Below are 14,820 nucleotides of genomic sequence, written 5' to 3' on the forward strand. Positions count from 1 at the left end.
AAGTAGTTTTTTCTAACCTGTAAAAATCTGTCTCTTTCCACTTTTTGGATAATATGTTAAAAAGTTTCAACTTTAACTAAATAAAAATATTAACTATTATTGGAATTCGTAAAACTTACAAAACTATTAAAAGTGATAGCCAATCTTTAATCGACCAGTCCAATACTTGTTCTATTTACAGCAAAAAATACTTGATTCTTGTTATAGAAAAAAAATAATAATAATAAAGTTTGCCTACCGGGTAAAAATTGAAACCATATTTACCATGCTACCATCCAAGAATCACCTTAAAAACCTACAATATTTGGTCATTCATATAGGTGGCGACTAATTTTTTTTTTACAAATTCGGTCAACTTCTTTTAAAAAAGTGCAATAAATCCAATTTCACTTTCTTGTTAATGCATGATTGTCTTGCTTCTTGATTTCACCTAATTTACATAATTAGACTGGGTGACTAAAATATGCAGACAATTTCTTTTAAGAACATATTTGACAAACCAATTTATAAGTTATCACTAAGTTATTTTATATCATATTTGACAAACAATCTAGCTTATTATAATTTAGTGTTTGACAAAACTATAAAAATATTTTATCGTACTCCTTAAAATAACTTATAAGTTAATTTAAGTTATATTTAGTGTCACAAAGTTTTTTTAATTGTAATGTTTGATAAGTCAAAAAATAGTTTATAAGTCGGTTTTTTGAAAAGTTACTTAGACTAATTTTTTATGATATTTTTTTCGAATATATCTTTAATTAATTATAAAAAATATATTTTTTGAAATGTTTTTTTATATAATTTTATATCTTTCATCTTTTTTTTAATCAAAACTAGCTTTTATTAAACATTATTTTTTATCCGCTAGCTTATAAACTATCAGCTAGCTTATAAGCTATCAACTTTATAAGCTAGAAAATACATGTTCATCTGATAGCTAGCTTTTCAACTATCAGATAACTTATAAACTAGCAACTACCTTATAAGCTTGTAACTAGCTTATAAGTTAGTAGCAAGTTTATAAGCTAGTAGCTTCAAATATAATTTTATTGATAACCTAGCTTTAAATAGATTATTGATAAACCATCTTATAGGACCAAGCTACCTTATCAATAAGGTAGCTTATAAGTTACTTTATAAACTACCATACATTACTTTTATGGTTTATCAAATCACTAAATTTCAATTAATTGACATATTTTTGCCAAACATAACTTAAAAGCATCTCCTTCCCACTCTTATTCTTCATTTTTTCTTTCATTTTCTCCCTCATTCTTCTCCAACCCTCTCCCATTTATTTCCCCATTTTGGGGATATGAATAGTATTACACCAAATATGGTGATATACTATTCATTTCCCCCAAAATAGGGATGGACTTTGCGTTGTAGGTTTTAGTCCTTCTGTTTATATATTTATACATTTCTAGTTCGTTTTTACTTACTAATTATAATTTAAATATAATATTTAATAATTATAATATTTTATTATATATTAAATTATATTAATTAATTATAAATATAAAATTTGTTTTTTTTCATCAAATTCATATAAAAAATTAAATACATATTCAAATTTTAAAAAATGATAACATATTTTACAAAAACTTATAATTAAAATATATATTACAAATATGATAGTGGTTGAATTGACGACAGACGAAGACAGTCAATTCCAACAATTTCTTGCTCGATATAAACGTATTAAAGATAAAGAAGCACACCTCAGTCTACGAAATGCGTTAGTTGATCATTTGTGGAAAATTTATTCCAACGCATAAATATGTTATCTATGCATGTATAATATTTATTTAAAAATGTGTATGTCTAATATTTATATAAATGTATGTATAATATATATTTAAAAGTGTGTATGTGTAATACTTTTATAAATTCGTGTATAATATTTATTTATAAGTGTATTATAAATATAATATTGTTTTTTTTAATATTAATGTAATGAAAAAAATATAAATTAGTAGATGAGTGTGTTTGCAAATATATGTAAGTTAGAATAATAGAGTATACTTGGAATATACTTTTTGGATTTAAAAATAAGGGAAAAAATGAAGTTGGATTGAAGATAAAACACTATTTATTTTATTTTTTACTTCATTTTTGAAGGAAAAAATAGAAATAAGTTGGAGATGATCTAAGAAGAGTAAGAGGTCAATACACGATAATATACTCATACCAAGAAAAAAAAACTAAATGAGTCATAATAATTAAGACTAATATATATCGTTTGATTTAATGTAATTTCACATAAACAAAAACAATGATTGCTCAATATGACTTCTTTTTTCCTTTGTTAGCACATTCTATAGCTTTTCGTTGGCAGATGTTGGAGATTATCTTAGTGAGTTAGTGACGTAGTTGATCTCCCGTTCATAAAGACCTGATTGAGTCCAATCTAATATTGTGGCCCATCAATGGGATGACAAAGCCCACAAAAGCTGGAGACCCTCTAGAGACTAGAAATGGCAGTTGCTTGCATGATGGTTGCTCTTGAGCTTCGTATGATTTACGCCCTCAAGACCTGTGATCACTCAAGTAATCGAGGGAGATTGCCAAGTTTTCATGGCGTCAGTTCGTCGTCTTGCCCGGACAATTCAGACGTGCCGTACAATCTCATTTCGTAAAACCCTAACCCCTTCAAATCCAGCTCATCGCCACCTCTCCTACCGTACGTCTCTCAATTTTCTTGTTTTTGTTTATAAAAATGATCTGTTTATAGTTCAATTTGCTTTCTTGTTGTCAATTTTCTATGGCGGTATTCAATATCAGTTCAATTTTGTATGGCGGTTCTCAAAATTAGTTCATTTCATACGGCGGGCTGTGCTATCAGTTCACTTTTGTATGGAGGTTGTCGACAACGGTTGATCCTACTGATATAACTCAGTACTCCCTGTGCTTCACAATTGGGATCATTACTGCTGGAATTAATAGTTTTGTTGTTAATTCTTGCTGGAGTAATCAGAATCAACTCTTCTACCACTTCTATAACTAACTGAATCTTATTGCAAGTTTGATATCGTAACATCCACTGAACATCTGGGAGATGATACCAGGCTTCTCACTATCTCATAATTGCTACCTGCAGGTACTTTCAAGCAGAATAGCCACTCTTATCATGATAGTTCTTGGAGGTCAACAGATGCTTCTGGATTAAATTATCTTCCTGCAATGCTAGCTGGAATATTTGGGCTTGGCCTAGTAGATGTAGCCTATGCAGATGCACCTGAGGTTTGTGTCAGATTCTCATGTTTGATCATATCCTAGTAGAGCAAGTGTGGCTATATGTTTTATGTATGTTAAAGTTCATCATTTAGGGCCCTTTCAATCCATTTATCAAGATTTGGTTATGTACAGGGTGAGGCTAAAACACCTGAATCACCACCACCAACACATGTTGATATGGAAGCAATTGCCAAAAAAGAAAGAACTCGATTAGAAGAGTTGCTTAAAACCAAAGGAATGCAATACGGTTCTTACCCTCGGTTTACTGTTGCTGTGAAGGGCAAAAAGGTCATTCGGTTGCTTTCTTTCTCCAATCCACTCAATCAACATTGATGTTAACTTGATTATTACATTTCCAATTAAATCATATCGCAGGTTACAATCAAGTTCCAAATTCCTCCTACCTGTGAAATTGCACTTTTGATTTCAAACATTGTTGCAAATCTTGGTGTCAAAGTTGAAGAACGAGCTACAGGTTCAGACATGAATTTACGTGCTTGGGATAGGTAAGAAATAACAAAGTACTTTCTACTAAATTATATATACCCACAAATTATAATTTTTTTTTTTTTTTTTTTTTTTTTGTGTTGTATTACAGTGGTGTTGCTTGGCAGCTAACACTCAATCGCCCAGTGGATAAGAGGAGTTCTGATGCGAATCCAAATGATGAGGATCTTTGCATTCTGATGTTCCGATCACTCATTAGCTCTGATAAACCGGTTTTTATCCCCAAATTCTTTGAAGTTTATATATCTTTAAATTTCTATGCTAGGGTTTTACTTCTTATTAATTAAGGTAGTGTTTGGTATGTAATAATCGGAAAGGGAATGGAATGGAATGGACTGATCTATTCCATTTCCATTCCTTTGTGATTCCATTCCATCATACCAAACAGACACCCCAAACCATGATTACGTTATCAAAACTTTCTCTCTCTAGATATTTCCTAACAATGTCTATATATATATGTAACAAATAGGAAATGGAGTTTATAAAGCAAGGGAGCTTTACAGCTGAGGAGCTTGATGCTCTAGTGTCTGTGTTGAAATTGGCGGGAACAGGACAAAATAGGAGTATGGATAGAAGAGGAGATAATGCACGTAACCCTTCCTTGGATAAATCAGTTACCAGTTTAGAGGGAATGGGTGTCAAGATTTATGGACTTAAGGAGCCTAAATTAGAACACTCAAAATCTGAAGAAATATCATGGGAAAACATTGCTGGATATAGTCAACAGAAAAGGTATGAATATGAATATGTTATTATGTTGATTTTTTGGTAAATAATAAATATATCTGTTGACTTCCGAGATTTTTAAATATTGATTTATTTATGTGTAGAGATATAGAAGATACAATACTACTAGCTCTTCAGAGTCCCGAGGTTTATGATGAAATTGCTCGTGGGACCCGCTGCAAATTCGAGTCAAATAGACCCCGTGCAGTACTCTTTGAAGGCCCACCAGGTCTTTTTTTTTTTTTTTACTCCTAAATTATAAAAATTTTCTTGCAATATTTAAAAAAGTATTACAAAATTTGTTCCCTTTTTATATTATTGGTTTAATATCAGGTACTGGGAAGACATCTTGTGCTCGTGTTATAGCCAATGAAGCGGTAATTTATTTCATTTTTTTTTTTTTTTAATATTTTGACTAAAATAAAAAAATGATCCCTTTTTTTCTGTTAAAAAGGGCGCCCCGTTGTTATATGTGCCATTGGAGGTGATCATGTCAAAATATTTTGGTGAAAGCGAGAGATTGTTAGGGAAAGTATTTTCACTCGCCAATGATATTCCAAATGGTGCAATTATATTCCTTGATGAGGTATTTCTGCAAATAAAATAAATAAATAAACAAAATCTCAATTTCTATCGCCACCATTTTTTTTTTTTTTTTTTTTCATTTTTGTTTATATTGTACTTGATTATTAACAGGTTGATTCCTTTGCTACTGCTCGTGATAGCGAAACCCATGAAGCTACTCGTAGAATCTTGTCAGTCATTTTACGCCAAGTAAGACATGACATAACAAGCTGTACTGTTTACTGTATCCTGTGTACTGTGTACTGAATACTGATTGTGATTACTTTTTGTTTTGCAGATTGATGGATTTGAGCAGGACAAAAAAGTGGTGGTGATAGCTGCAACCAATAGAAAGCAAGATCTTGATCCTGCTTTATTAAGGTTTATTATATTTTCTTGTATATAAATGAATTTAATAATTTTTTAACTAAAAACTCATTCTAACATGTGGTCAACTCTTTTTCTCAGTCGGTTTGACTCAATGATTACATTTGGTCTACCTGATCAGCAAACTCGCCAGGAAATAGCAGCTCAATACGCAAAACATTTAGCAAAAACCGAGTTATCTGAATTAGCTGCAGCCACTGAAGAGTATATTAATATTAATATTATTAATTAATTATTATATCATTGCACTTTCGATTAATTATATTATTATTTACAATTCAGAATGTCTGGACGCGATATTCGAGACGTGTGTCAGCAGGCAGAGAGGCGATGGGCATCAAAGGTATAGCAACATAATTTCATGTATCTGTGTATTATATATAATTTATAGCAACATACTTTCATTTCATTATATTACACCATTGTATTTTGAAGAAAGAAATATGAAGAAATGAAAGTACATTGGTATTTGTTGTTATATAGGTTATACGGGGACAAGCACAGAAAAATGAAGATGGTGCTTCTCTTCCACCACTCCAAGAGTACATTGAGAGTGCTTCAGAACGACATAAAGTTTTACTTGCAGCTTCAAGCCATAAAGAAGACAATAACTTTTCACCCAAAAAGAAGCCTCAGTATGATTTCCTTTGAGGTTTTTTTTTTTTTTTTTTTTTTTTATATATGTTTTTCAAGGTGAAATTGCAAAGTTTTTAATCTTAAGTTGATGCTTATTAACTTATTATATGTAAATATATAATACAGATTTTGAAGTTAAATACCAAATAGGCAAATAGCCATTAGACTTTATATTGAAACTATTTCTACTATTGTTTTATTGTGTAATTAATGTCTTTCATTGAGAAAAAGACAACTCACTACTATAACCCTATGGTTTGCCACAAACCAACCTTACTTTTACTTCCACAACAAGAAGCAATTTCACAATGAGAGATCATTTTTATTTATTTATTTGTATGGTCACCACCAAAAAAATAATATTAGAAAAAACTAAATTATTTTGTTATGCTGTGAAATTGTTCATATTTTAAGAATAGAATAACATGAAAGCTGGTTTAACCATTATATTTTAGTTTCATAAGTGAACAATTTGATTTTTTTCTCCGTTGACCTCTTTGACTTGCTTTGACATGCTATAACAGATTTTAAAATGGTTACAATGGAAAAATTTTCTCATAAAAACTCGTTATAGTTAACCTCGGACGATTTTAGGCAGATGAATAGACGATGTTAAAACAAAAGAATTTAGGGCATACAGTTAGAATTTTTAGTTTGGTTTATTAATTAAGAAATAAAGCCTTATTTTTTTTATGGGTCACAAAATATAAAATGAAATTAAAATGTCGCATTTACATGTACATGCATGTGATGAGATGCAACAACACTTGGGTTTCACTTTCACATGCCTAAATTGAATTGAAGTAAGCTTAGCAGCATTGCTCCTTCCCTGCATATAACAAAAATTTCTTAATGATTTTATGTATGTGCTTAACAATGACAAATTAGATAACATTAGATGCAAATAATAACAAATTAGTAAATTGTTCTAAACAACTTTTGAAAAAAGTTGATTATTGAAATAATACATTTTTAGTAAATAAAAATAGTAGAATGGTGACCTTGAACAATTAAAAAAGTCTTTTTTTTTTTTTTTTTTTTTTTAAATAAAATGATGACATGACAAAACTAAAAGATTTAAAATGATTTTTTCAATTATTTTACCTATATTTTGGTAAGAAATCAAATTTGGTATTGATTGCATATATTTGGTATAATAATAATAATACTAATAAACAACTAATTTAATCTAAATACACGGTGAAGTTTGTTAATGGAGATATTAAAGGGTTTCACCTTTGAACGGAGCCCGGCGAGTCACCGTCGTCTTCTTCACCCCGCTTCCTTTTCCGATCACTTGTTTGTGAACATAAAAACGACGTAATCTGCAACTGAGTCTTCAACAACATCTCTGTCAACTCCGTTTCCCTCTCCAATCTCCGATTCTCCGCCTCAATCCTCGCCGCCTCCCTTACCTTCATCATCTCCAATTCCGCCACTTCCCGCCTCATCATACTCTCAGCAAGATCGCGTAAACTCGCCGCCACGCTCCACCGCGACGATCCGGAGCTTTCGGAGCTCCATCCTTCATCGTCGGAGGAGAATTCAACGTCGACGGCTGCCCGGTTTACTCGACGGTAACAATCTACGTCGTCGTTGCTGGAGCTCAGGTTCGAATTTGATTTATCTGCCATAATCGTGAATTCTAAATTTGGAATGATTGATCAATTTTTGGATAAAAATGATGCAAAAAAAAGTGGAATGATTGATCGGATTCCACTAACTACAAAATTCGATTACATACTTTACTTTTTCCAGTTTGAATAAATTCCATCTTTAACTAAAGAGGAATAATTTCTTGAACAATGTGTTCATTTAATTTTAATCGATTGGATCTAAGTTCATTAATCTGATTGAACTACATGAAATTAGTGTTATCTCAAATTCAAAGAGAAAGTGGTTTGATTTGGAAAACGTGTGAGGATCCCTCCTTGACAAAACACAAAAGTTAATTAGCATTTTTTTTTTTTTTTATATTTCTAACGTAATCTTCTCAACTACCATACTCGTTCGCAAGGATTTCGTGAACTTTATTTATTATTGTAAATTGGAGCTTTATATTATGCTTAACAGATTTCAAACGAGTTTAAGTTATTTTTTGATTAACGTAACATGTGTTTTAACATTTAATTGCATTTAATAAAATTAAGATCCAACTATGTATAGTGATAATGATAAGATGTGGGACCTAGGGAGTGTTTGGGAATGTTTTTTAACTTTAAAAGGTTTTTAGATAGAAGTGTTTATTTGCTTGTAGTGGTAGTAAAATGAGTTTAAAAAAATGTTTGGATAAACTTTTATAATGGAAAAACCATTAAGTCAATAAGTTAAAAAATATTTTGCAATAAAATGTTTTTGGAGTTATTTTGGTTGAAAAGTCACAAACAGTTTCAAAAAACCATATTTTAGATGCTTATTGAAAAGTACTTTTTGAAACTTATGGAAAAGCTATTCCGAAAAACGTTTTTGAGTTTGCCAAACATATTTTTTTGACTTATTAGCTTTTCAAAAAACCAATGAGCAAATAAACACTTTTCAAACGTAATCCCAAACACCCCCTTAATAGCAAAAAAGGTTATATTTGTAAAATTTACTGTAGCACACTAGCACACTGATTGAAGATGAAGCGGGCAACAAAAGGAAGCTGGACATTCAAGAGTTGGAGGGGATTAGAAATGATGCATATGAGAATGAAATGATTTACAAAGCGAAGACAAAAGCGTATCATGACAAAATAATCTTCCGAAAGACTTTTACAAAAGGTCAAAAAGTGTTTCTTTACCACTCGAGGTTCAAGTTGATATCATGGAAGTTAAGATCAAGATGGGTTGGTCCTCTTGTGGTCACAAATGTATTTGACCATGGTGCAGTGCCAGTGGAAATCACAAGCCAATTGTTGTGACATACTCTTCAAGGGGGTTGGATGCTTGATGATGTAACGGCTGTGGGAGCTTTCCTAAGAACACAATCACAGAAGAACCGTTAGAGGACGACCGAGTGTTCTCCCGTGACGTCGCTCTGATGATCAAGTTAGTTTAGGGTGAGAGAAAAATCTTACAGGTAATCTTCGTGAGAAAGATGGATCCCTCCCTTGAGACGGAATAGATCATTTTATACCTATTGCTAATGGATCGTGGGGACCGTCTCTCGTGAGCGTGATACGTGGCCTCTTATTACTGGGAGAGCTATTTATGCTAACTAAATGCGTCACTCGGTCTATTTGTTGCTTTCTCATTGGTTATGGCTGAATGAGGAGATCACATGGGATGTTCTTCCCTTGTGATGAGAAATGAGTTGTCGCTCCGGCTTTGGCTCTCTGAGGCCAAGACCGGGTCTCAACCAAGGCAGTATGTCTCTGTTACATTTAACGTGGCCGTTCATGGTAATGTTAACACCAACCAACCAGAAAAATATTCAAAGTCAATGGTCATAGATTGAAACCGTTTTACGAGGGATTCGAGGTGAAAAATAATGAGATAGAAGTGGTTGAGAACCCCACGTACCAAGACTGAAGCATACTCAGGGGCCAAGTCGAACCAATGACTTAAAATAAGGGTGGCTAACCGGGAGGCAACCCGAGGGTATTTTTGTCTTTTTCTTCAAAACATTTTCGTTTCTTTGAAATTTTTGGTTTTTAATGTTCCAAATGTATTATATCATGTTTTCAAATCACCAAACGAACCTCGGGATGCAAAACCATTTCTTTTGAATGAGTGGGGATTTTTGGGTTCAAAAATTAGGAAATGGCAAAACAGAGGCATACATGGCCCGTGTCCATTTTTGTCTGGCACTCAACACGGGTCGTGTTCAAGTATTGTGTAATTTTTTCAAATCAGAGCCGTGCATGGCCCATGTCATTTCAATTCATTTCAACACAGGTTATGTTCAGTTATTCTCGACAAGTTTTTTTTTAACCCAGTACGAGGCGTGCTATTTTAGTGTAAATGGGCACGGATCGTGTTCATGCTGCAGAATAGATGAATTTTAAGTCTTAAAATCGGGTTTTTACTTCATTTACTCGCAAATACTTCACAAAACAGCCTCGCTATCCCAAGAAACCCCAAAGTCTGACTTTTCTTGAAAATCCCTTGATTCTTTACCGATTTTGGCTTAAATCTTCAAAAAGGTTTGATTTTCTTTTTCTATACTTCATCTCCTACATCCCACACACAATTTTCATGCACTTTCATGGTAGATTTGGGGGTTTTCACAAACCCTAGGTCCGGAAATTACTAAGGATTTTGGTGTTTTTGTGCTTGAATGTTCATGTAGGCAAGCTTGGGGAGGTTGAAGAGGAATTTCTCACCAACAAAAACGCATTTCCACCAATGGTTTGATACATTCTTTCTAAATTGTTAAATTGTGGAATTTGTGTTTTTTGAGTCAAATTGAATACATTTGTAGCCTTTTTAGACTGGACAATCACATGGAAATCATTAAAAACTAAGTTTCCCATGAATTTTTGGTGGCCAAACTCGTGTTGACTGAACCCGTCAAAAGTTGACTTTTTGACTTTTTGACCAGTTGACTTTTTGCCCCAAATTTTGCACATGGAAGGCAAGCAATCGAAACGACCTAGGCACACTAAGTCGTCGGCCCGTCATCGTAGGTCTCCATCATCACTGCCTCTGCCTCCACCCGATCCGACACATGGTGGTGTGGTCTGTCTTGGCCTAATTCAAGTTGCAAAACTTGAGGCCTTTCTCTAGCACACTCATACTATTTAAATATTTGCACATGTGCCATCTCACCGTGAGTTGCACATCTATAAGAAAGTCCATATTTTGTTCCGGAACATTGGATGGCAGGGGTTGTTGCAGGTCCACAAGCTCAGCTTTAAAGTCCAAACAACTGAGTTCTTCTCCTCACTCTATTTGGACCACGGTGTCCTAAATTTTCGGCTCATGAACCATGATTATGCCCTGTACCTAAACCAAATCAATGCCATTGTTGGGGCCCCAACAGAAAACACTTTTGGCCCCAATGACCCGATTCCAGGATACAGTGATCTTACGTGGTGGGCTGACCTTACGCATGAACATCCATATGTCTCAAGTTCTGCTAAAGCCTCATCTCTCATCCATCATGTGATGAAAGCGGCTCATCGGATTATTGCTTTGCTCGTCGTACCTAGAGAAGAGCGAAGCACCATTTGCGCTTTTAAACTAAAGATACCTTATGCTATGGCCCACCCCGGATGATAACCTCATTCCTCACTATGACTCATTCCTTTGCAACAAGCTCACCAGCCTCAGCACATCGCGATCCGAAAAAATCTATTATGGTGACATTGTCAGTTTGTTTGCCAAAAGTGCTCCAGTCTGGGCCCCATATCCCAGAAATCACCAACCTCTGCCCGATGAGACCTACCTCACTACGACGGTACTCGAGTCCATGAAAATGTTTCAGATGGAGAACGCAAATCATAATTGAACCGTGGACCAAAACCACGACCCAAGACTCCTCATTACACCCAATAACCGAAACATCCTTTCCCTCAAGCGTCCTACCAACTTCACCGACTGGAAAATCACCCATACCTTTTCCTTGTCTCCTCTTCCGGTAAGGAAGATGAGGAAGGTTAAGAAAGTGATGATGATGATGATGATGAGGGTGGCGATGAGGCACCACAAAATCCTCCTCCTATGGGTATCGCTAGTTCATCCCATGATGCTCGACATCCGCCATACCACCAACAATACATGGATCAGTTCCAATCGATTCACACCCGCCTTGACTCCTACCATCAAGATCTCACGAGCCTAACACAAAGTTTTTCCTCTTTCACCACTCAATATGATTGGGATCAAGAGCACCAATGTAAGTATAAGGAGAACTATTGGGCTTAGACTTGAAACTCCGGGTACTATCCTCCGCAATAGGTTGTTCCACCCTCTCCACGCATCGGGGACGATGCTTATCTTTAAACTTGGGGAAGGGTAGTGTTGTATATTAGGTTCATCCTCATGGATTTATCTTCATGTATTTTCATGTTCATTTTCATACTTAAAAAATAATTATTATATATGAAATGATGACACTCTTTACATTCGATAGCTTCATGAAGCGGAAAAGCGAAAAATCAAAATGAAAAAATCCGAAGCGACCGGATTGCACTGGAAGTATAGAATTAGCTGTCATAACTAGGGGACCCAAACACCGTAATTCGAGACCGAATTTAGATAATAAAAAAAGTTGGCATACTGAAATGTTTTTGTGGACGATAATAACAGCTTTAGGATGATTTGCTTCTAAATGTTTCAAAAGAATCTTTATCGATTACTCTGGACCCACAGAACGCGGACCTATTTGTTGACACGTGTTACCCTCGTGGTAACAGAGAGCTTAAGTATTAGATCCACACAATCAAGAAGGAAGAAAGGGTACAACTGTCACATCAAGTACCCACATCAAAATTTCAAGCACCCTATCGAAGAAATTTTAAGAGATTTAAAAAAAAAAAAGATTGAAGAACTCAAAGCTCAAATCGAAGATACAAATCCAAGTTCAGTCAAATCAGAAGTCATCTCAAAGTCAAATCTGGCGAATGAAGAATTGTGTGATATGATACTTGTGGCTCTCGAAAAAGTGAAAGCATAGGAGTTGGGCGCTTTCGGGTGGGCTCACTGTTTCAGCGAAAGCTATTCGCCGTGACGGGTTCTTAAGGATGCGTCGATTCTGATTCTTGACCATCTAGTCTTAAGGACATGAGATCCCAAACTGTGTTATTTTCGCTCGCAAAAGGTAATTAAGGTGTGAAGTTTAAATAAAACTATGGTTAGATTATTGGACTACATCGTTCTGTGGCATTCCTCACTTTGGGAGTCTGTGATATGTGGAAGGTTGTAGGATGGTCGCCTAGGTATTAGTGATTGGAGCCCCATCGATGTAAAGTTTGATCGTATTTATATATAGAGTAAATTACACGAATGGTCCCTATGGTTTGTGGTAATTTGCATGTTTGGTCCCTAATTTACTTTTTTAACTTGGAAGGTCCCTACTGTTTGTTTTTGTTACGCGTTTGGTCCCTTCTATTTGTTTTTGTTACGCGCTTGGTCATAGTCTTACCTAAAAAGACTATTACTTGAATATGGAAAAATGATGGGATAGGTAGGGTAAGGTGAGGAGAGTAGGGTTGAGAGTGTGTTTATTTAAATAAATTAAAAAATCAGGGGCAAAATAGTCTTTTTAGGTAAGATAGGGACCAAGCGTGTAACAAAAACAAACAATAGGGATCTTCAGAGTTAAAAAAATAAGTTAGGGATCAAACGTGCAAATTACCCTAAACCATAGGGACCATTCGTATAATTTACTCTTATATATATTTATAAAAATAGATAAATTACTTGTGTTCTTAATTTTTTTCTTTGGTTCATTTTGTTTCTTAAGTATCTTCTGTACATGTTTTTTTGTTGTTGTTGTTGTTGTTGTTGTTGTTTTTTTTTTTTTTTTTTTTTTTTTTTTAATTTTAATTTTTTTTTATTTTTAAATAGTTTTCATTGCATGCATTCATTCTTAGCTTTTAGGATCTTTCTGTTCCCTTTTGCTCTATGTTTTCTTTTTGCTATCTAGAAGTCATCATGTTTCGTCCGTTTCTTGTTCTTTCTTGAGGGCAAGAAATGTGTAAGCTTGGGGAGATTTGTTAGATGCATTTTGTGCACCTTTTAGTCCCTTTTATGCATCTTTTTAGCATAGTCGTTATTCATTTTTCTTGCATTTCATCTAATTCATGCTAGTCTCTAGAACAACCTTATGTACACACTTTCATATTTTTTTTAGGTAAACCAGATGTTAGAACGCGGTTTGGGAGGTGTCGAGAAGCATTAGTGAAGCTTTCAGGAGGATGGGGCGAAGAACGTAAAAGTTGGAAAAATCAAGTTTGGATTCGAAATCAAAGGAGTACACGGGTCGTGTTTGACCAGAAAAGAAGATGTTGACCTTGCTGAACACGACCCGTGTCAGTTTAGCTTATTTTGACATGGGCCGTGTTGGCCCAGTTGAGCAATTTTGAGCATTGTACTTTACAAGGAGAATTGAGGATTGAATGCCATTTTCCACTCAACACGACCCATGTTGATTTAATTTATTTTCTATTTTGACACGGGGCGTGTTCGACCTTAAAACCAACTTTTGACAGTTTTTCCTATTTTTCATATTATGGGAATTATGTCATTTTTACATACACACATCATATCAAAGCACAATTGGGGAGAGAATTTCGAAGGTTTTTGCAAGGATTTGATCATTTTTCATTTGGAAACGTTATTTCTCTTATTTTTATGTTGTAATTGCATACTATTTCCATCTTTTGACTTGTGATCCTGTTCTAGCCATGTGTAGCTAGAACCCTAAATTCTCCAACTTTATGTCTTGACTTTCAGTTGTGACTTCAATCATGTGATTTGATATTTTTTCCTAATATCTGTCTAGTGAATTTGATTTTTCCTTAATTGAATGTTTGATTCTAACTGCAATTCTTATTGGCCATTTGAATTCGGGTTAGGTTATTCAAGTTATCTGTTTTGCAAAATCCATAATTGTTTTATGAATAGAGCAAGTAACAAGTACTAAATTGAATTTTTTTGAATAAATCTAGTCTAAATCATATTCACACATTCTTACGCTCCCTAGCTTGTAAGGAGTATTGAATGTTTTTGGAAACATTCACATAAAGCTTAATGCAACCTTTCAACCTAATTCTAAGAGCTTGTTTAGATTAGATTGGTGAGGTTAGGGTTAATCAAAGAGCTTATTTTG

The 14,820-nt window shown here is 34.1% G+C and overlaps 2 protein-coding genes and 1 long non-coding RNA gene across 3 annotated transcripts; 2 read left to right on the plus strand and 1 right to left on the minus strand.

Annotated features, from left to right (window-relative positions):
• Positions 1-2,424: 2,424 nt before the first annotated feature.
• LOC145005264 (P-loop containing nucleoside triphosphate hydrolases superfamily protein) lies at positions 2,425-6,221 on the plus strand. The gene is made up of 14 exons (XM_078964334.1): positions 2,425-2,686; positions 3,104-3,246; positions 3,373-3,528; positions 3,616-3,746; positions 3,839-3,959; positions 4,220-4,482; positions 4,581-4,705; positions 4,810-4,853; positions 4,931-5,062; positions 5,173-5,250; positions 5,339-5,421; positions 5,509-5,631; positions 5,710-5,770; positions 5,911-6,221. The coding sequence occupies exons 1-14, from the start codon at positions 2,581-2,583 to the stop codon at positions 6,076-6,078; spliced, it is 1,734 nt and encodes a 577-aa protein (XP_078820460.1). The 5' UTR covers positions 2,425-2,580; the 3' UTR covers positions 6,079-6,221.
• A 454-nt stretch (positions 6,222-6,675) lies between these two features.
• LOC145005265 (uncharacterized protein At4g22160) lies at positions 6,676-7,933 on the minus strand. Its single transcript, XM_078964335.1, has 2 exons — positions 7,300-7,933; positions 6,676-6,892 (listed from the first exon to the last, which is right to left on the minus strand). The coding sequence occupies exons 1-2, from the start codon at positions 7,695-7,697 to the stop codon at positions 6,844-6,846; spliced, it is 447 nt and encodes a 148-aa protein (XP_078820461.1). The 5' UTR covers positions 7,698-7,933; the 3' UTR covers positions 6,676-6,843.
• Positions 7,563-14,482, plus strand: LOC145005266 (uncharacterized). The gene is made up of 3 exons (XR_013662538.1): positions 7,563-7,673; positions 8,663-10,394; positions 13,843-14,482. It is a non-coding gene; the product is annotated as an uncharacterized LOC145005266 (long non-coding RNA).
• Positions 14,483-14,820: the final 338 nt, after the last annotated feature.

Source organism: Lactuca saligna, chromosome 7 (genome assembly GCF_052625555.1).
Source record: "Lactuca saligna cultivar CGN05327 chromosome 7, ASM5262555v1, whole genome shotgun sequence".
In the NCBI taxonomy this organism is placed as follows: domain Eukaryota; kingdom Viridiplantae; phylum Streptophyta; class Magnoliopsida; order Asterales; family Asteraceae; genus Lactuca; species Lactuca saligna.